Genomic DNA, 22,981 nt, shown 5'->3' with positions numbered 1-22,981 from the left:
GGAGCCTTAGTCCACACCCCTACCATTTGAAAACAGGCTCAAACATTGAGAACATTCAACGTACTGAGGCCTCTGATAGGCCAGTTTAAAACTTGAATTACAACAGAAACACTGCAGAAAAAATACATGTTAAAAAAATGTATCGGAGCAAAAATGGTTATTCTGACAATTATAATGACTGAGTAATGGCTGTTTATCGCTCAATAGAAGTCTATAGAATTTTAGCTTCTTGGAACCAGGAGGTACTTCCTATTTGTAAGGAGGGGTCACTCGTTCCAGTTCCCATATACAGTCAATGGTCACATTTAAAATAATTCAGACCAAAGGAACATATGGGCACTGTCCAAACTAAACAATGTTATAGATTATTGTGGCAGGAAGTTATGATCCAGATCAGTTTGTAAATCTAATAACCTTCCTGCTCTTGTACCTACATTTTTCTAATCCATTCAAACGTAAATGTTGGCATATGTTTGTTGCTTAGCTTAATCTCATTGTAACCCTCTCATGGCAGCAGATGCACTGAAGGAGCGGCAGGTCTCAGTCGGTGTCTTTGCTCAGTCAAATAAGAAACATCCATTATGTCTGAAGCCCCCTTTGTTGCTGAGGAGACAGAAGTGGTTGTATCTGGTCATGAGTGCATGCTGGCTTCTGGAGCACCTTTACAATTTCACAACGAAAGCTGCAGCAAAGGGAAATTTGGAGGAATGCTTTGATGCTGGTCCTCCGAAGGCTGTGTGTGGTCCACAGGCGTTTGTGGTATTTGAACCCACACATCCATACATACATACTTACATACCCTCACTCTTGCCCACTCGGTCACACACTGCTGCTGCCACAGGCTCGAAAAGCGCTTGGGGCCAAGTGTGATTTCACCAGGGCGGTCAGGAGGGGTTTCTAGGGCAACCTCACTGAGGCCCTATTCTAAAATTGGCCTCCATGGTTACTTTGAAAGCCAACCCTGGCCTCTTGAAGATGCACGGGAAAAAGGCTGTGAAGTCCTCTCCTGGAGGGGGTTCTGGTTGGACTGGGTGAAAGGGGGAACCAGTATCTTTAATAGCTAGCACATGGGACACTGAAAGGAGTTCATACTCAACCAGGAGAGGTGTGTGTGTGCGTGTGCAAGCACTGTGTGTGTGTCTAAACAGTAATATCCCTGTACTCAGCTCTTGGCTAAATTAAAAGGGCATTTTTGGCGCGAAGGTCAGTTTTTGGTGCCCAGACAATTGGACGGCGAAAGGCGAAACTCATTACCTACCCATCTGTCAGAGAGTGAGAGTGAAAGAGCTGTGGGAGTGTGGACAGAGTGAAGGGAGATGGAAAGGGGCTGAAAGACCCAGAATGCAGTAGAGCAGAGTGAAAAGCAACCAACATTTTTCTACTAGAAGGGAGAGTTGTTGTTTTTTTTAATCATCAGCAAGGTTCTCGTCCTCCACATGTTTGATATTTGTACAAGCATCTCCTTTAATTTAGCCGTTTAGAAAGACAAACACCAGCTGAAGAAAGTCCAGCTGCTTTTACAACTGTCTGTGAATCGTGTGCTTGTGCGCGCACGCGTGTGCGTGCCGCAGTTTGCATCAGAGCTCCACTTTTTCTTTGAGCTCTCCGAGCCCCACATGTTTTTGATGTTCTGTTTTCTGATCCAGGGGCCACTCTTGAAACACAAGCCTGACTCATGCTAACAAATACACACCCACACCGAAGCGATCAGCATGTATTAAAAGCTTGTTTGCTCATTTGTATATCATTTCATAGCTAAACAAGTGTGCTTTCTGTGCTGCAACAGCTGCAGCATGTAAGCCTTTTTGTCTCGTTTAAGATTGTCTCAGTGTGGCCCCCTCTTCCTCTCCTTTTTTCCCACAGCTGTAGACGTATAGGCTTTGATCAGCGCAGATGCGAGCGTCTGCCATATTTGATCCACACCCCTTTTGTGTGGATATTGTTAACGAACAAGTACTTTCCTCTGCCAGCTGGCTGTGAGAATGGAAAAAACATATCTCCATGGCAATGTTTTTGCAGTTCTGCCCTGTGAGATACACTTACAGCTAACACTTTTTAGTTCTGCAGATAATGTTTTGTAAAAGGGCACAGGCTTTGATACAGTCTTTGCACGTTTGCAGCATCCGTGCAGTTTTTATGACCTTTCTAAGTATCAAATTTATTTATTTCTCCATAAACTGTCTCAGAATAATCAGAATAATAATGAAAAACTTGAGGTGTAAGGATTCATTTTAACAAGGATTCGATTCGTATCATAATTAGCGGTTGCTGATGGATTCAAAGTCGATATTGGTTCGTTTAGAACAATCCGGTCTGATTCAGCGGTTCAGTTGGCTGCGTGCAGGACTGGGAAACCAGAGTTCGACCCCCTGGGGGCACCATGAGCATCATCCAGTGTACGTCCTTGGGCTAAAACCTTCACACTACTGCCTAACCATGTAGCTACGAGAGGGCCTTAGTTCCTGTGCCGGTCCCCAGTCCGGATAAAATCGCCATCTGCCAAATCACCTGTGCAAATTAGTGAAAGCTGATTGGCCGTAGCAACCCCTGATGGGATATGCCGAATGGTGAACAACAACAACAGTTCAATCCGATTGACTGACCTAACACTGATCAAGGACATCTTTATCCCAAAAATCGATTAATTGATTAAGACGATTATGCGTTTCACTCCTACATTCAATCTCAGCAGAACTCCCTCACTAACAGTAGTTGTCTTCCTATTTATGATCTTTTTCTTTACTTACTTTCACCTGCACTCTGAAAAATAAGAAGGGGGGGGGAAAAAACTTACCTTGACCCGACTAATATTCACCTTTGTACAACCCAATTTCCCTAATCCTATCAAATATTCTGCTCAAGCCCCTCCCCTCTCTCCAAGCACAGTAGCCTAGAAGCCTCTTTGATGTAGACACTAATACATGCTTTATTTCACTGGGATCTGCACACTCAGCTCTTTGATAAACTTTAACGATATGTATGTCTTTGCGTGGCACAGATGGATTTCAGAGATCTCTCCGGAGCGCATAAATGAATTCATGAGCCGCTCTCCGTCGTTCTTAACCACTCCCATTGTTAATAAATCATGATCTCACACTTAGCTGGGGTGTGTGCGCGCGCGTCTCCGTCTTTCATATGCTCATAAGTGTGTGTTTTAAGCTGCGGACGGGGACTCGCCCTGACTCATTCATATTCATCCTTGCATAATGACTAGCCACACCTCCGGATTGTGCAGTCAGGCTGAGATCAAGCATTATATTCAAAGAAGAGGCTGTATAATTCATCCTGGAGCAGCTGCACTCACTGCTGGCTTCCCTCATCTCAACGTCTATGGATTATTAGTTTCATGCTTCTTGATTGATTTGCATTAGGCTCACTCTTCTCACGCACAGGCCAAAATCAGATCAGTGCTGATCATAACGTGTGATAAAAACGAAATGGTATATGGCCATTTGCTCACTGGGTATGTTCAGCATCCTGAGTGTGTTTCAATCAACAATAATGGAAAAGGACTTAATGAAATTGGAAAAAAATGTCAATCTTTTGGCAGTAAACACTTTTTTCTCTCTCTTTTGTTTACAGGTTTCCATCTGAGTGGAACGGTGACGGACCCCGCCACGTCTCCGGAGCTCGTCTGCAATGTCAGCGTCAGCTTTGACCGCTGCAAGATAACTGCTGTGACGTGCACATGCGGAAACAAGGACATCTTCTACTGCGCCCACGTAGTGGCACTTTCCCTTTACAGAGTCCGAAAACCCGAGCAGGTCAAGCTGCATCTGCCCATCTCAGAAACCTTATTCCAAATGAGCAGAGACCAGCTGCAGAAGTTTGTCCAGTACCTGATCTCAGTCCACCACACTGAGGTGCTGCCCACCGCACAGAAACTGGCAGACGAGATCCTGTCGCAGAACTCGGAGATCAACCAGGTTCACGGTGAGGAATCGAGGGTGTGGGGGCCGTGGGGATCCTAAATATCACGTGTCTTCCTTTCTCTGTGCAGCTATTGATTGTGTGATGAAGGTAAAATGTGGCAGGATCGATGTTACTTATTAATGGGATGCACACAGTCCAGGAGAGACTGTAATCAACATTGTGCAAGTGTTTGCTTCTAAAAAGTGATAAACAGAGGAGAGTGGAACAGATAAAGTTCATATCATGTTTTATTTGCTGCTTTGATGCTGAAGACTTAAAAAGCAGAAATGATTCATCTAAGAAATGCAAGATTATTAAGAAACAACAATAATCGTTTGAAGCAATAAAAAACGGCAGAACTATTCGTGAAAAGGACGACATGAAGGTGAGAAAGGGCAACTAAAAAACAGCTGCCTGAGGATGAAAACTGGCACAGACATTTCTGAGAGCAAAGAAACCTTAAACCCTTAACCAAAACCTCTGCAAATGTAAACTGAAGCCCAGCGTCGGGCTCTGGCATATTCCAGAGCTGCCACACATGCACCGGACAGCAGGAGGCTGTCTGTGGCAGCTCCATTCTCACTTCTGAACACACTCCAGAGCCATAGTTGGAGCGCACAGGAGGCAGAGCCAGACTGCACTTTTGGAGATGTCAGTACCATCGTCAAAAGAAAAGAAAGCAATAAAAAATGGACATGAAATAACTCATCTGGACACATGAACGGGGGAATTTATTGGTTATCAGCTTGCTTGTAGAACATTTACTGCAGTTTGTAGTGGAGAGCAAGCAGGAGGAAGGTCAGCTAACTGGGACCTCTTAATTATTTTTATAGACCCACTCCGATCATCTTTGCTCAATTATAAAATCGATCCCAGCGGTCTTTTAATTATGATTATGCAGTTTTTAGCCAATATCAAAAAAGCCTGTGCCATTTTGTAGGACATAGTTTCTGCAGAGTGGCAGTAGTTCATTTGAAATTTGTCTCTGGGTTGTGACCATTGGAGCATAGCAACCCCCCCAGTTCAATCAAAAGGCTTAAACAGTCACTTTGCTTGATTCTTTCAGAGCAGATTGGCTGTTATATGATGTTTTATAATTATTGAAATAATACTTCTTATACTCTTGTATTATTATATTCTTTCTTCTTTTTTTTATCTGAGAAAAAAAAAAGTTCACTGTACATGTTTAATTATTCTATTCATCTGTAAATATTTAGCCCAAAGCATAATCCGCAGCTTTGTGCGCTTTCCATGCACAGGGGCCCCGGACCCCACGGCTGGGGCCAGCGTGGACGATGAAAACTGCTGGCACCTGGACGAGGAGCAGGTTCAGGAGCAAGTGAAGCTCTTCCTGTCCCAGGGAGGATACCACGGCTCGGGCAAGCAGCTCAACCTGCTGTTCAGCAAGGTCAGAACCCAGGAGCTCTGACTCATCCACACAAAGAGCTCAAAAACCTGCCAACAGTTGGTCACGGCTGCAGGAGCGCTCAACCATAAGCACGTTCCCCTTTTAGCTTTTACCTGTAGTTTCAGCGCATGCTTTTAATAGGTATCTTTTAATAGGTATCTTTTCAGTCCGTATAATGCACTCATATTACCTTTTATTCCCTCAAGACACTTGAATAAATACATAAAGCGCGCACATTAAAGGCCAGGCTGTCTCCAAGCATGAGCAGAAGCGAGTCAAAGATGAAAAGAGAGGTATCAAAATGGGAAGGCCGTGATCCGCCACGCAGGCAGGTTTAAATGATTACACAGGATCCGCGTGCTTCACTGATGTAGCAGCGCAGCTCGGCCAGCATTAACGTGGAGTGTGCTATGTAAAGAGCTCACGCCAAGGCCATTATCATCCAGCCGGCCCGGCTTTCAGGACATCTCTGGGCTTCATGTTCTTTGTTGCCTGTTTTCATATTTTTGCAGCTCACGCACAAAAAAGTGACAGCCTCTTATAGTACATTGAAGCTAAGACACTAAGCATTGTGTACACCCTATATATACCAACCCCCAAAGTCATAAAAGCATGGATGCAAGTAAGACCGTCTGCTGGGAACAGCAAAGTTAAGAATCACCGTTTTCTAGATTTACAGCCTTCCACTGAAAAAAACGCTCTTTTATTTTTTTGAAGTTGCTGTTTAGTTTAATATTTTATATATCCCCCCCACACCCAAGCGCAGTTATGATTCCAGCTATAGGAAAGCGCTGACCACTGTAGTTTACTGTAAACTAGTCCCTCTTGCAATAAATGTATCAAAGAAAAGAATCCCTGTGAGAAGAAAGAGAGTGAAGAGGAGGGCAAAAACTTGGCCACCAATGCAGCAGTTTCTGATTTTTAGTAACAATTATTGTTTTTACTTATAAAAACAAAAAAAGGAGGTAGTTTCCAAATAAGGCCAATTGAAGTGGTCTGATAAAAATTAAGAATTTTTTGTGCGTTTTTCTAACTGTTTATCAAGTCAGAAAGATTGAGAACAGAAGGTGGGGAAATCAAAGTATTAAATCCAGCAAAGAAGAAATGTCAAAGGCAAAATATTCAGAAAGAAATGTTGGATTTAGTTAAAGGTTTGAGTGAATTGCATGTTTTTTCTTTCAAGTCTTTTGACATGACCGTGTAGCGTAAACCTTGCCTCACTTTTGGAATGGCTTTATTTCAAGTAATCAAAACAAATCAAAAACTAAAAAAGAAGTATCTATTCACAGATGTATCAAATTTATTTCAGATAATTTGTCATGACTTGGTTGGAAAATAAAATAATAAAGTAAGAACGATATAAAGAAATAGTTCAGGCTTCAGCATCGTTTGTTCATTTCTGATGATGCACACCTCATCAGGCATTATTTCCTGCATGAGTAAATTTGGGATGCCACAATTCTTAGTTTAAAACCAAACCACATGTTTCACCATTGAACCAAATCGTGGGGAAAAGGTGAATTGTACCACCCATACAACATACCAGGATGTTTATGTTGAAAGTGTCAGATAGGAGTTGTGCTAAATTTAAAAAGAATAATAGTTTTTTGTTTTATTACATTACACCAGGATTTGTTTAAATGATACTGAAGCGCTTTTCTTCATTGTTACTTTGTGAATTTGGTTAAAAAAGATTTTTTGTGAATTTCTGTTTTTTGTTGTTTTATAATGACACAAATCGAACAAAAATCCCAACAAAAATCTTGGTTTGAACTGAATTGGGGGAATTGTCAGCCCTAATAAACCCTAGTAAACTCTAATATACTTTCACATATGCATGTAATTGATGTTATTATTATTACTTTTCATCATAAATAGGCATATTTGCACTTTAATTTTGCAGTTGAATTAATAGGTTGAAAAGTTTTAACGTCCCCAAACAGTACAAATTTAATGTAATCACTAACAATCTCAGTTAGAAACACATATTTCAATTTCATTTAAAAAAGTGTCCATCTTTTTCACAATCAGTAGTGAAGCTTTGGGAAATTCTTTCTGTTTGTTTTAGCCATTTTTAATATATTACGGTATATATATATTATTGAATATATTACTGTCTTTCCTGACTAACAAAGAATATTGCAAAAATATTTTTCATCAAATAAAAAGCTGTGTGGGTTTTTGTGTGCTCCTCTAGGTGAGGGAGATGCTGAAGATGCGTGACTCCAACGGAGCGAGGATGTTGACGCTGATCACAGAGCAGTTCATGGCGGACCCTCGGCTGGCGCTGTGGAGACAGCAGGGCACCACCATGACCGACAAGTACAGGCAGCTCTGGGATGAGCTGGGTAAGGGGGAAAAAAGAAAAGAAAAGAAACACTCATTCCTATATAACTACATCTCTTCCCCAGTACGCACATGCACCGACAGATTTAGCAAGTACACGATCAGGCTCTGACACAAAGGCACGCTTTTTTTCTTTTCCCCCAGTACTGTCCTCTCATCTCCAAGAAAGCCTGCGATGTCATGCGTGTGCGCTGACAGCTCAACCCCTCACAGATCCTTTCGGAATGAAAAAAAGCGTTTAATTCCGCCTCACCTCTCCAGCGCTTTCAAACATTATATTTTTAGTTGATGTGACAGAGAGCATACTTGTTTGATTTGACATAATGTCTCGTTTTTTTTTTGACATACTTTCTGTACCTGTGACAAAATAACATCTTCATAAACCACGCAACCAACGAGTCCTTGGCTAAGACAGCATTCCTGCTGTCTCCGGGCTTTGTTGTGCTCCTCTCTAGTCTGGACTACTGCTGTTTGAGTTGATGATTTTCCTCCCTCCGCTCCTGTTCTGCACTTTGCGAGGCCAGCGCAGTGATCTCATCTGCTTCAGTCCCACGTACTTTTGGAAGTGTGTGTGCAGTCTCTTTGAAGTCCACACTTCAAACCCTTCTCCCCAAGTCCTTATCAGTCCCCCTGATGTGTGGTGAATGCTGCCTCTCAGCGCCGCTCTTTTGTCTTCTTCTTCTACTCCAGACACAAAGCCCAACCTCCTTCACTTGTCTTCGCTCTGTGCAAATAATCTCCGCTGTCATTTCATTCGCCTGCCCTGTTCTCTGTTTTGCTCCATTCGACTTCTTCTCCTTTCGTCTCTGTCCGTTTCCTTTCTCCCAAAATTTCCGTGCAGTAGCAGCTCTCTGTAGTGTGCACAAATCCCCCGCAGTCAAATCCCAGAGCAAGCTTGTATCCCTGGAGACATATCCACTTTTCATATTCTTTTTGTTCCAATTTTCTCAGAAATGATGTGTGTGCAGTCACTGTTGCCTCTGGATAGTTGGGTAGTTAAATTTCTCAGTATAAGATGGCTGAAACGCTGCTCTGGTGTTACATATCTAAGAAAACCCCCTCAGAGATTCTTTCCTTACTTTGTTTGACTTCTGCCTTATACGTCACCGCTCTCAGGTGCGAATTAGAGCCGAAATTAGTGTTTACGTTCTGCGTCCAGGTGCCCTGTGGATGTGCATCGTACTGAACCCCCACTGTAAGCAGGAGCAGAAGTCATCGTGGCTGCGCCAGCTGCGCAGATGGAACAGCGTAGACGTCTGCCCGTGGGAGGATGGAAACCACGGCAATGAGCTGCCCAACCTCACCCACTCCTTGCCTCAGGGTGCTCACGGAAACCAAGGTCAGACAAGGGCAGCTTTTGCACTTGTGCTTCTCAAAAGTACACTTGAAAGTAATCCTCTGTCATCTAAAAGTTTTCAGATTGTGCAAAACAGGCTCAAAAACAAGAAATAAAGAAAAAGCTTTGCAAATATTGAGCAAACATTAAAAAAAAACTATTCCTGCATGTTCTTTCTTGAAAAAAAAAACTGTTTCTCTGCAGAGATGCGTCCCCACAGGACTGTTTTTACACGAGCTATCGAGGCCTGCGACCTGCACTGGCAGGACCGACACCTCCAGCACATTATCGCCAGTGACCTCTATGCCAACTACTGTTACCATGACAACCAGGAGGGCTCCCTCTTCGACTCGCGTGGCTGGCCTTTATGGCACGGTGAGTCTGCATGCGTGTAGGTGTCTGACAGGTTCCATAGACGCTAGAGTTTGATTGAGAGTGTCAGGTATTTGACGGGACTGTACTGAGGGTGTCTTCTCCTCAGAACATGTCCCGACGGCGTGTGCTCGAGTGGATGCCCTGCGTTCCCACGGTTACCCCAGAGAAGCACTGCGACTGGCCATTGCTGTTGTGAACACGTTACGAAGGCAGCAGCAGAGGCAGCTGGAGCACTTTAGACGGCACAAAAAAGGTGAGACCAGTTTAGTATTAGTTTTGTCCTTAGCTCAGCCTTTTTTCCATAATAATCTCGTTTAAATGCAAGTTAAAACTTTCCTTTTTCCACAAAAGATATTGTTACTTTTTTGTTTTTTAAATTTTTGAAATACGTGTGGCCAGCCCTGAAATTTTTTCTTAGCAGCACGGACCTAGAGGAAGGGCTAAGGTTAGGGTTAGCGTTGCAGTTAGGGTTAAACCACCATAGAGTTCCTGAGCGTGGCTGTTTCTGCAGCTCACCGCTCTTCCAGGGTATGGATCAAATTCGTAGAACACATTTCACAGACCTAGGTGTGTGGAAGCTAATGGGACTTCAACTTTAAGTGTTATTGTAATTTTTTACAGCCAACAACAAAATACAACCTTGGATGCACTTAAAATACGTGCGGGCAATGCGCGTCTTGGCTGCATGTATTACGTGTGGCCAACATGAATATCTAGGGTTGCAAAAACACCTCTTTGAGTCTGAATGTGAATTAATTAAAGACTTTGACTATCATCCACCTATAAACCATAACCAAAGCAAGAATACATATTAAGTGTTTTCTATTAAATAAGTAGCTTGAATGTGACTTCATAAAACTTCTTCATGGGGGATGATCGATACTCCGTCCTTCTGCATCACTGAGCTTGTTTTGACTCCTCCCATTTTTAAGCTGAAAACACAACGTTTATTTTTGCTTTTTATTATTTCAGAATTGCTCCACAAAGGCCATACTTCCATAACCAACATGGAGGGCTGGGTGGGACACCCTCTGGATCCCATCGGTACTCTGTTCAGCACCCTGACAGAGTCGGGACGGGTGGGCGATGAAGGTGCCAACATCTGTTTAGATCTTTCAGGTACTGTGGGGTTTATAACTGTATTTGTTTCCCTACAGTAGCATTTTCTTATGAGAACCATCTATTATTTATCTGTTCAAGCTCTCTCCTGGTCCCTTCCAGACTGTTCCAGTGTTGTGAGCAGAGCAGACCTCCAACGAATGCCCGTGCAGCGATTGCTAGGGGACGGTGAATCGTACATGGCGTTGGCAGTGGAGACGGCTCTGATTGGCTTGGGCCAGCAGAGAGTAATGCCTGATGGGCTGTACGCTCAAGAAAAGGTGTGTCGCAACGAAGAGCAGCTGTTGGCCAAGCTGCAGGAAGTGGAACTGGACGACTCCTTGGTCAAAATCTTCCGTAAACAGGCCGTCTTTCTGCTGGAAGGTGCGGAAAATAGTCCCTTGTTTTTTCATCTGGTCAACTGTATCTCAAAACTGTTTCCCTAAAAATATATGGTTGTTCAGTCCACAAATAAGTGAACAGAATGCGTGAATGAGATGCAAATTGTTTCTCCGTCTTGAAGTGAGTCATATAAGAGAAATTGGTTTACCATTTTCCTTTTATTTTCTCTAGATTTCCCAGCTGTCTCCACATTTACAGATGCACACATGCATATATACATAGACACACCTTAGTCCTATCATTTCTCAACCACCTACACACCAAGAGCCTACACACTCCTACTAAAAGAGGAAAAACACATTTGACTCCAGCTCACTATTTATTATCCTTTCATTCTGTGGTGCAAATAGAGGCTGAGCTGTCCTGGGCCAGACCAAAATGAGCTCTTTACACTGTAACGCCAGGGGTATTGTGTTAGCACACATATCTGCAGACACACACACACACACACACAGAAGTGAATGCATTTGCAGGGCTGGAGCTGGAACAGAATAAGGTTTGGTTATGGGGAAAAGAGAAAGATTGGGTTGGTGGTGGTGGCAGCACATCCTTGAAAGCCCAACCCAGTCAAAGTCCAGGCCCCACCCAAACCCCAGCTCTGCCTCATCCCAGGCACGACCACCCACCTCTGGCTCCGTCGCTAATAGAGCAACCGGCAACAGAGGCTTCTGTGGGCCCCTGGAGGCTGCAGCCGCGCCACTGTGTGATGTGGTCTGTGGCTTAGAGGCCCATTGGGGTTTAAAATAACTCACCAGGGATGAGGGGGAGGGCAGGAAGAGGGGGAGTAGGGCACGAGGCCAAGTCTGCACACACGACCATATGGGTTTCTTTTCTTTTTTTTGACGTCACAGTTTGTTTAAATGCCGCGTGGCTTTGCTCCTTCTTGCCTGGAAGGGAGGGGAAGTGGAAACCATGACTCTGCATCCAAAGAAGTGAAAATATGCAATTAGTGGGCTACCTCCTCCTCTTTGCCACTAACAGACCCAATTTTTTTGTGTGTATTTTGAACAGCCGGCCCGTACTCTGGCCTCGGAGAGATTGTCCACAGAGAGAGTGTTCCCATGCACACCTTCGCCCGCTATCTCTTCACCTCTCTCCTACCTCACGACGCTGAACTGGCGTACAAAATTGCACTGAGAGCCATGCGGTGAGTTCTCCACCTTAGACAGAATTGTCCTTATGGGTGGATACAGGCTGTCTGCAGTCAGAAAATGGGGCACACAGGTGGCCCGCACAAAACATCAAGGTTTGGTGAGCCAGTAAAGCGAAAATGTCATGCATTTTTTTCTCTACAGAAGACATGCGGCAGGCGTCAGGTTATAGACTGACTGCTATGCTATGTTCACGCCGGCCTCGGCAACCTGTGATCAAGCGATCACTTCCAATGATTATAAGTTAAACCAGCTGAATTTTTTACCAATCAGGGCCTTGAAATCAGGGGTGACAAATTGGTAGCGTTCCTTTCAAAACACTGAAGCACCAACCATTGGAAAATTGAACTTGAAAGACAATATTAAAATAGAGCTGTGAAAAGAAAAAGCCTGGAGCAAGATTTATGAGATTTACACCGCCTCAACATTTTGCAACTAGCCTCTTCCAACTGGAGGTACATGCACTAGTATTGGGTTGCAACAGCCCAGTGTGAACACCGTATGCTAAAAGAGCGTTCAGGAACCTGCGTTTAGCGCGTTCTTAAACGCGCTTCGCATGCCCGTTGTGTACGTAGTATCAGAAATGAGGAAATTTGACAATCAAAGCGTAGTTTTTGTAAATATCTGATGGCTGTCCTACATGCACTTATGTATAACCTGCACACATTGTGCCTGCAGCATTAGTGTGTGATTAGTAAGGAGCCAGTGCACTAATGACTGGAGTTACTTACTAATGAATCGAGCGAGTAAGGGCAGCATACGACAGCACACCCGTACGTCAAAGTGTGTTTAACTTACATTATCCCTACAAATACTTCACGATTTATTTACAACTCACGACAATGGTACCTTCCATTTTTACGGCCGCACACGCCATAAAGGAACTGCAAGAAACATCTGTGCTCCCTTTAAGATGCAACCGGATCTCTACACGACCCACAAGCCCACAGTCCCGGTATGGGTCTATGGGTCTTAAAAGACAAAAAAAAAAAAAAAACGTTTTTAGGACTTCCTGGATGATCATCCAACTCTACAATAAGTATTTGTGCAAAGGCGGGCTTGTGAGCTTACAAGTTGTCTGTGTGATCTTTATATTAAGCTCCTGCGTCGGATCCATCAGTGGACGACACGCACGTGCATATGCGTGTTAATCAGTCCGCCCTGCTGTGTTTTGATGTTTTGACTTGTGGGAGCTGGTTCAGTGAATATTAATTACATTAATGAGGGTGTAATTAGCACAGCTGTAATGAGGAGGAATGGGAGACACACACATGTGTGTGTGTGTGCCAAGACAGAGAGGGAAGAGGACGGTTGTTGTGTTGTTATCAAGCCGAGCCTGTGAGTTCCTGTGCTGCAGAACTGGCAAAAACAAACCAAAAAACGGGACACAAAAAGGGCAGCAAACACATTTCATCTCTAAAACCTTCCTGCAGTTTTAGGCAACAGGAAACAACAAAATGCTTACAAAACTAAAACGAGATGGCTCGTTTCTGTCAGCGTGGCTTCTAGGTTCAGCACATTCAGCTGCAGTGTGTTTAAAAGTCCCAAACCAGGTTTCCCTGAGTCACCCCCCCGTCCTTGCCACTTCCCTTCACCCCCTCCACTCTCACTTCTCTGGTGTGAAACTAGAGATTTAGAATAATATGGCCACTTATGGGTGCTCCTGGGAACCGGGGGTGTCTACTCAGCACAAAATGAATGTGTGTAATGTAGCGTAGTATAATGTGATAGCATATACCTTCTTTCTCCCACGGGAGGGCAGGCAGTTAAATCTAAAGGGGGGAGGTAAAGTAACCAGGGTTTTTTTTTTTTTAATGGGCCTATTACAGCACTATCATTGATAAAAGGGGAGATGGAAAGTCTACATGTTACCCACAAACACATTTGTTTTTCCCCCGCTTTTTTTTTAAATTTCTCTCCTTCTTTTCATATGTGCTCTTAAACTAGTTTCTCATCAGCATGCAAATCCAGCCCAAAAGCAGCTAATAAGTGTGTTTCTGCACACTTTGAATGAGGCTAATTGCTGTTTGTGAGAGCAGCATATGTCATGTAAGCGCTTCTGCCAATGCAAGAAGCAGAGGAACTGCCCACTAGTTTGTGCGCAGCCCAGACTTTCCCTGCAGCCTAAAAAGCTCAAAAACTCCAGAGACTCGGGAAAGAAAAGCTGCACTTTATTGGAACACACCTTTTCTTGGGCTTATCAGCCATGGTCTCAGCTTTTTGAAAGCTTAAGGGACAAATCCCAGCTACCTGCTACCCTGGGAGGATTTGTAAAGATGCAAATCTCCAGCAGTTGACAATTTTAGATCCTGGCTGTAATCTCTAACCTTTAATTCTCTGCATGTTCCAATAAAATTTGAATAAGCATCATCAAATCCCGACGAAGGATGAGCAAGGTCATAGAATGTAGCCGTGACATTCAAAGGTATTTGATGTCTTAGCATAAGTTCTTGCTTTAATTTCTGAGAGAAATATTTTGACTATCAAATTAAGACCTTATTAATATATAACAGTTTAATGCAAGAACTGCAGTGCAGTGCTTTGCAAAAAATGTTTATTTTATTGAACTTAAAATCTCATCTGAATTACAATATAAAGCTTCAAAAGTGGTGTTTTTCTGTGTAAAGGAGTAAAAAATAAATCTTAAAAAATTTAGAAATGAAGACCAAATTCTGGTTTGTCCACACTCCCACACATGCAGCTTTAAACGCTATCAGAAAAGTTGATCATTGAGACGCGTTTTACCTCTGTGCTCATGAATGCCTTGACCCATCTTGAAGATTTCACCCTGAAGGAGTTTGTGTAAAGAAGTGAGGCCCTCCACCGGACGTGTCTCCCACCTGATAGATGTGTGCTTGATGAATTGTGAAAGTGAAGGGTGTTTACAGTGACTCGGGGAAAAAGAGCGGGCGGTAAGGGGGTCAGTAGTCATGGTGATGCAGACCAGAAACCCAAAAGGGCCTCAGGATTTAGACAAAACCTTTTGGACTGCTCTTTCTCATTGCCTCAATTGTATGTCGTTGCTGCAAATGAAAAGATTTTTGTGATCACATCTATGGATGAGCCTCACATGTCGTTTATCCCACTGCGGTAAAATGAATGTTTTTTTTGGTTTGTTTTTAGCTGTCATTTGAAGGTCGATCTGTTTGTTTTTTTCTGCATGGACTGTGTTTTCTGCAGACTCCAGCCACTCTGTCACCCTTACATATCTCTGGTGGTGTGGGGATGTCTCCCTCAGGTGTGACGAAATGCTGAAGTGCTGTAGGAGCCATTTGACACCAGAGCCTGACCTCACTGACACACAAAGAAGTTGATTGTTTCTCCAAAGCTCTTCTGCTTTACATTAGATTCATACTGATCTTTAGTAATGGAAACAGTTTCATCGGCTGTATAAAGAGTATTTTGGCTGTTTGTTTTGTTACTTTCTTGTGGAGGGATGACAGTCACATTTTCCGTCCTGCATTTTAAGGTGGCCACTTTTCAGCGGTGTGACCCTCTCCAGCTCCAGTTCAGCAGAGGCCTCTGCCTCTCTGGTGAAAACCAAACAAAGACAGGAATGCTGATGAGGCCTCCATCTTTTTCTATTTATTTTCTGCACCCCAGGAATCTTTTCAGAAGGCCCCAGAGTGGAAGAAGCTTTTAGCAGCTCTTCAGTTGTGTGTGGAATGACGCTTATTGTCGCGAGGGCTTCCAAGCATCTTCATTTTACACCGAGTGTCAATGTTCACACCTTCCTGTGTCTCGGCTGCGTTTTTTTCTTCTCTTTTTCTCCCCCCTCACCTTCTCTCCACTCTTGAGAGCCGAGCCCTGTGGATGCCTTCATGTGCAAAGCCGAGCAAGGATGAAGCTGTTTTTGTGCATGGCTTCACTCACGTGGCAGCGGTATCACATGAATTCGGCTCTGAAATTGAAACTGGCATTTAGCATCACATTGCTTTTTACTGTGCGGCTTTGATGTGTTTTCAAAAAGGGCAGGTGCGTGTGTGTGTCTTATCGGATCGCTCGCGCACGTGCGCGTGAGCGCGTGTGAGCTCTGGCTCTCCTCACTGATGTGTGTTGGTATTTGTTTGATGTGTGTCCAGCCATACAGGGCTGGAAGGTGAATTCCCTAATTTCCCCATGGACTCAATTAGCTTTGTGATTGGCTGAGAGAAGGCCAGGTTGTGCTGTCTTCTGAAGGAAAGAAGACCTTTGAAAGTGAGGTGGGAGCAGAGGGAAGAAAAGTGAAGCAGAATAGGAGATGAGCAGGCCACACTGGTAACCGGGTTGTGCTCTTGATGCTTGTGAAGAACTTGGCCCGCTTAGTTTTATTATAATGAGACACAGAAACTAGTGAAGCCCCTCCATCCACAAGCAGGTGTTGCACAGCGCCGACTTCATTACAACCAATTAGAGTGAAGAAAATACTAATTACACCTCAATTTCTCCATGATGAATTGCTAGGTTGAAAGTAAATTGCAGGGATTGGGTAACTGTAATCCCTCGATGATGGCTGAAGTCATTTTCATTTTGAAGTCACTTTCATAATGAGGACTTTTTCTGTCTGTATAGTATTCTTCTCTGTCTGCTACTTACTCTGATACTGATGATTTGTGAACCCGCTGCCGCTCTGTCTCGGGCTTTTAATTTGAAATATTTGAAAAACTGTAAAGTTCGGGCTTCATTGTTTTTCCTCTTGTTTGACTCCAGGTTGCCCGTGTTGGAGTCCACGGCCTCGTCTGGTGATCTCTCCCGACCGCACCACATTGTGTCTGTAGTTCCCAACCGCTACCCGCGCTGGTTCACCCTCAGCCACATAGAGTCTCAACAGTGTGAGCTGGCCTCCACCATGCTCACTGCCGCCAAAGGTGCACTCCCGTTTGCAAATGCACAGAAAAAAAGGGGGTAAAAGATGCCTGTGCCCCGTCTAAACTGTTCCTGCTTCTATCGGTTATAGGTGACAGCCGCAAGCTGGAGACGGTCCTGGAGTCGATCCAGAAAAACATTCACTCCTCGTCTCATATTTTCAAACTGGCACAGGATGCGTTCAAGATTGCCACTCTAATGGATAGCCTCCCTGACATCACTCTTCTCAAAGTTTCTCTGGAGCTGGGACTGCAGGTAATTTCACCTGAAGAACGGGGCTGTTTGAAGTGGCTCTGAGTAATTTCACAACTAAGAGGATTTCATCAAGAAAAGCAAAAGCAAACCTATCTGTCTTATTCTTTTGTTTTGTTTTTTTGTCCTTGCTGCAGTAAACCCTAAAAAAAAACCTATCAAAGATAAAAAAATACATTTTTATTCCAGTTCTACACTGCCTGTTAATGTCCTTGTGAACATTACAGTGTTGGGAACTATACTTTAATTATCTAAAGTTACTCAATTAATTTATTTGGTGACTGAATTACTCTTTAACAGAAGTAACTAGGAAAAGTTACCACTAGCATTACAATGAAAAAAGTAATTTATTTCTTTTATGTTTCAGCTGAAATGAGTAAAATAACATGTACTTGTATATAATATCTATATTTATTGCATATCAACAGACAGCAAAATGTTTATTCTGCATTTCAAGCATTATCTTTGTAATAAAAGTAAACAGTTAAAGGTTGTAAATTCTGTTTAATTCTATTGTATAACAAATCCAACATCCAGAGACAACTGGATGAGTAAACGACCTGTACTTCCAAGCATTTTGTTCACAAAAAATAGCACAAAATGTGTTCATGTCTGTCGTCCAAAATAAATCAATCAAATGTATTTATATTAGACAATTGGTCTGGTATACATCTGCAGTTAGTGTATACAAAAATTAACAGTTAAACTATATGAATAGTCTAAATGCCAACTTTTGATCAATTTATTTAAAATGGGATTATTATTTTTTGTTTGTGTGTGTTTTAGATGTAGCCTAATATTATTTTTAGAAAAATTAAACATGATTGTCAGAAAATATCATTTGCAAAAAGTCGATTATTTAAGTATAGTACAGGCATACTTAGTCTAAAAGTATATAAAAAGTTGACTTTTTATATACAATCTAAATATTGTAAACTAAAATGTTCAATTTAGTTTGAAGAAGTATTTGGGTAGTATATTTCACTGCTACAGGGACATGGTCTATACTTGCTATACTCAAGTATACTTAGTAAATGAACTTCAAGTGTACTACTTTTTGCTAAGGGTAGTATTTACAAATTTTTTTTCCTGAAATAACTCATCATGTGGATTTTTTAATAATGTTCATGCAAATGACGACAAAGTTACGACAAATGCTATTTTACTAATTTTTATGTTTAAAAAAAACGATTACCCCCCCCCTTGATTTTAAGGTTTACTTTGAAAATGTTTGGATTGATGGGAAAAATAAGCAAATCGTCCCAGTTTGTGTGTTTTGTCTCATGGTAATGTAGTCTATTTTAAGGTATTAAACATTTAAAGTTAGGTGTTTGGATTTTCTAAAATTTTTGACTTCCTGTGAGGACATCTAATCTACACCACAGCTATCCAGCAATGGTCCTTGAGATCTACCACCTGTTGATCAACCACTCTGTTTTCTGGCCACCCTTGTGGTCAAGCTGGTTGCCTAGATCAGGTGATTGCAGGTTCTGATGGACTGAACACACCCAATCCAGGTGATCAGAAGAGCAGGGATGGTATGAAACCAAGCGGGGTGTTAGATCTTGGGGATCAGGGTTGGACAGCCCTTATCTGGTCACCCCTAAGGTTGTTCTGGTACAACAGACACTAGAAATGATTAAAAGGTACTTGAGCATGAGCCTCCCACAAATGAACGCATGTTTGATTACCTTTTTAGTCATTTATAGTGTCTATTTTTTGTCTGTTGTAATCATCTGTTTTTTTCCCTCCATCACCATCTTCCTTCCTCAGGTGATGAGAATAACTCTGTCCACACTGAACTGGAGGAGAAGAGAGATGGTGCGCTGGTTAGTCACATGTGCCACTGAAGTTGGTAGGTCCTTCTTCTCCAAGATCTACCGATCTTCATTCTCTACGTTTCTACTCATGTCTGTTCCATGTGCGTGATTTGCGTCTGGCAGGGGTGTATGCACTGGACAGCATCATGCAAAACTGGTTCACCCTCTTCACCCCCACGGAAGCAACCAGTATTGTGGCCACCACCGTCATGTCCAACAGCACCATCGTCCGCCTCCACCTGGACTGCCACCAGCAGGAGAACCTGGCTTCATCTGCACGCACGCTGGCCCTGCAGTGTGCCATGAAGGACCCCCAGAACTGCGCCCTCTCTGCTCTTACACTCTGTGAAAAGGACCACATTGCCTTCGAGACAGCCTACCAGATTGTACTGGATGCAGCAGCCACAGGAATGAGCTACACGCAGCTGTTCACTATTGCACGCTACATGGAGCACCGCGGATACCCGATGCGAGCGTATAAGTTGGCCACATTAGCTATGGCTCATCTGAACCTGAGTTACAACCAGGACACGCACCCAGCCATCAATGACGTACTGTGGGCCTGTGCGCTCAGCCACTCCCTGGGCAAGAACGAGCTAGCCGCTGTAATTCCCCTAGTGGTCAAGAGCGTAAAGTGCGCCACTGTGCTCTCAGACATTTTGCGGCGTTGCACGCTGACCACGCCCGGCATGGTTTCGGCTCTGCACAGCCGCAGGAACTCTGGGAAGTTGATGTCACTGGACAAAGCGCCGCTCAGGCAGCTGCTGGACGCCACCATTGGGGCGTACATCAACACCACGCACTCTCGGCTCACGCACATCAGCCCGCGGCACTACAGCGAGTTCATAGAGTTCCTGGGAAAGGCCCGGGAGACGTTTATGATGGCTCATGACGGACACATCCAGTTCACCCAGTTCATAGACAACCTGAAACAGATCTATAAGGGCAAAAAGAAACTAATGATGCTCGTGAGGGAGAGGTTTGGCTGAGAGCAAGGCTTGGTTCCAAAGCACGCTCCACTCTCACTTTAGGACTTTTCTATTTACTTGATTCTGCCTTTTGAACTTCCTTTGGACTAATGGACGAGTAAAAAGAGGGATGTGACTTGTAGAATGAAGCAAAAACAGAAAGGAAGCGATGAGAAAAAAAGTCAACAGAGCCACCTGCGGTATTATTGTTCTCGCTGTTGTTACTGTTATAAACAGTATTACTATTATTATTATTATTAATATTATTCCTACTCCGTGTACAGACGTGTTTTTTATTTTTCAGAAGAGAGGAAATTTGTCACATTGTGAATGTTGTGTGTTTCTCTACATGTGTGCGAGACAAAAAATGAAAAGGCTTTTTTTGGGGAACTTTTTAGTTCCTTTAAACACATTTTTTTTAGCATCCTTTCCTCCCTTTTTTTTGTGTATATTTGAGTTAGGGTGTTGTCGAGCGGCTGAAGCCCTTGTACAATAAAGCTCATGTAAAAAAAAAAAAAAGGTAAAAAAAAACAACAACAACCAAGAAGAAAAAAACAAACGTTTAGGCGTCCTCAAAGAGAAACTAAGGCTTTAAACCACACAGAGCGCCTCCTCATGTCCAGACCCTCGCTGGTGGGCTCTGGGCAGCACTGCACAGCTTAGCTCGGCTCGACACAGCTTGGGTTCCCACTAACAGAAAGCCGCCATCAGCATTTCTTCATACTAGCAAGCAGCACTTGAGCAGCCATTAGCTTTCTCTGGGCTCCAGGCATTATCCCCACCACACCATGCTCTTAGCTAACTCTTGTTATTGTGATCTAAGCCTCCTCCATAATGAGAACCTGTTCCAGACAGAAGACAGTGTGCAGTGATGACACATTAGACAAAGATAATGAGTATTATTGCTTCATTAAAGTCCCGTAGCACCGCTGTGGTTTTTAACTGCCAACATTTGACTGCTATCCCTGAGTTTTCTTGTTAAAACACATTACCCAGAGGGAGATGACTACCTCATGATACAGCATTGAACCTGCTCCCAGTTGTGCTATCGTGATATTTATCGTCCATGTTAGCTGACAGTGTTAATTGAAAAGGGGATTCGCTACTGAGACTAATGTTGATAAGAAACTAAGCGTTTCCGCGCTCTCCTCAAAATTCGCTCCCCCCCCCCCCCCCCCAACATGCATTGCATGGTGTCTTCAGACTAGGGCCAGTGTCACTTCCCCTCTGTGCATGTGAATCATGGAAATTTGACTTTCTACTGTTATAGTTCATTGTGTGGAACCTCCAGTAACCAGAACGTTCTCAGGGATTTCTCTACGCAGGAAAACAAAAGGCGGAAAACAAATGAACGACTGTCTACACGAGAAAGACTTCAAACGTGACACAAACATGAGCAAGCATTAATTGTACTCTGTATATATGCCATAGTATATGTCTGAATATGGAGGATCTGAAAGTATATGTTAACTAATTTATACAGAGTATTCTATGTAATGTGAAATACTTGAAGCCGCTGTAATTTGCTCTTTCTTTCCCTCTCTGGCTCTTTTCCTCTCCTCTGTCTTCCCTTTTTTTTGTTGCAAACAGAACATATCAAAAGGACAAGACTGGCCTCTGTTTTTTGGACGAACGAGGCATTCGCCCCTCAGGCGCTGGATCCAGTCAGAAATGCAGGTTTTGGTCTCTCTAGCTACACCTTCATCGACTCGATAAATGTTTAAAAACAACAAAAGCATTCATTTTTAACTAGCATTTTTTAAGACACTAACGCATGTAAGCTGTTGTAGCCTGGTTTTCCTGTGGGATCCCATATTGAAAAAAACACGCTTCATACTGGATGAGTAGCTGGCTCAAAAATAGAGCATTTTGTGTCCAGAGCTTCATTCACTGAAAGACATTTCTTGACTACAGTCTTACAGAAATAATGAGTCACAAGCAGGATTTAACAACCTTGATCAAGAAGTGCAGGTTCAATGCTTTTACAAAACATTTGCTTTATTCCACCGAAACTTCCAGTGTCTCCTCTGCGATGCGCAGCTACCCTATTCTTCTTGCCTTTTTCCCCTTATTTCCTTTTTTATTTCCTGTGCAACTTTTCTATCTTGTGTTGATTGAAGATGAAAGCAGCCTTTTCTCTTGCCTTGTCTTAACGCTTTAAAGTAACCAAACAGAAGATCCATCTATCTAACAACCAAACGCGTTTTAAGGGGTGAGAGACAAACAACCGTGGTCCCAGCTTTAGTGTCCTTAATTAGTAAGAGAATGGCTGTGTAACTCATGCTTTAACTAAAGCAATTCCTCATGTGTGCTTGGTGGAAAAGATACGTTGTCCAGTGTCTCTTGTCTTCAGAAACAATTTCCTCTGAGTCTTTCTAGCTGTTTTTATTTTTATTCTTCTGTTTGTGTAGGAAATCTTCTGCTCTCTTTTATTTATTACGATGACCCATGTATACTTGCTTATGAAATTCAGATTTGATACACCGATATCAATTTATTTATGTAACTAAATCACTGTTTTATAATCTTGTTAATGAGTCAATAATTGACGTTTTTGTTTTGTTCTTTTGTTTTAATAAAAGTTAGTTTTTTGAAATGTACACGGGTGTCCTTTGAAGTGCCGAAGCTCCCCGCTTGGCGGCTGTCCTGTCAATGGTTATTATGGCACGCCGTCGTGCGGGGGTGCGTGGAGGAAGAGCCGATCGGCCGGGGTGCCTCAGATCTCCATCACGAAGCGGTGTCAGAGTAAGGCAGTGGGGAGTGGGGGGGGGGATTCAGTCCCACTGGCAGCAGCCTTCACGCTGTCATCTGAGGCGAGCTGACAGGAAATCTGAAATGTATCAATTGACATCCCAGCGGCCTTTGTAGCTTCTGTCAGTCTGCCAGGCTCAGCCAGCCACAATAAGTTGTTTACATGGATCCGGCCCTGACAGTGGTGCCACAGGATGACTAAATCAGTGTATGCACTTTGTCAAGTATGTGTGCAGACATGTTTTTTTTGTGTGTGTGTGTTAGCTTCTTGTTTGCATGCCTTGGTGTGTCTGCGTGTGATTTACTATGAGTGTGTG

General features: G+C 43.1%; 1 protein-coding gene across 2 annotated transcripts in view; it reads left to right on the top strand.

Annotated features, from left to right (window-relative positions):
• zswim6 (zinc finger SWIM-type containing 6) overlaps positions 1-22,513 on the top strand; it is a 43,856-nt gene extending 21,343 nt beyond the window's left edge. Inside the window, exons 2-14 of one of the 2 annotated variants that reach the window (XM_020705814.2) lie at positions 3,583-3,933; positions 5,172-5,320; positions 7,518-7,668; positions 8,826-9,005; positions 9,207-9,377; positions 9,484-9,630; positions 10,350-10,496; positions 10,578-10,859; positions 11,889-12,024; positions 16,718-16,875; positions 16,965-17,128; positions 18,899-18,980; positions 19,069-22,513. In XM_020705814.2, coding sequence (XP_020561473.1) covers positions 3,583-3,933; positions 5,172-5,320; positions 7,518-7,668; positions 8,826-9,005; positions 9,207-9,377; positions 9,484-9,630; positions 10,350-10,496; positions 10,578-10,859; positions 11,889-12,024; positions 16,718-16,875; positions 16,965-17,128; positions 18,899-18,980; positions 19,069-19,934 — 2,984 coding nt within the window. In that variant the 3' untranslated portion in view covers positions 19,935-22,513. The remainder of the gene's footprint in view (positions 1-3,582; positions 3,934-5,171; positions 5,321-7,517; positions 7,669-8,825; positions 9,006-9,206; positions 9,378-9,483; positions 9,631-10,349; positions 10,497-10,577; positions 10,860-11,888; positions 12,025-16,717; positions 16,876-16,964; positions 17,129-18,898; positions 18,981-19,068) is intronic. The other variant, XM_011478983.3, reaches the window with a different exon arrangement.
• Positions 22,514-22,981: the final 468 nt, after the last annotated feature.

The sequence above is a fragment of the Oryzias latipes genome, chromosome 9, assembly GCF_002234675.1.
Source record: "Oryzias latipes chromosome 9, ASM223467v1".
Classification (NCBI taxonomy): Eukaryota; Metazoa; Chordata; class Actinopteri; order Beloniformes; family Adrianichthyidae; genus Oryzias; species Oryzias latipes.
The sequence above is the reverse complement of the archived record's forward strand: the minus strand, read 5'-3'. Positions and strand labels throughout refer to the sequence as shown.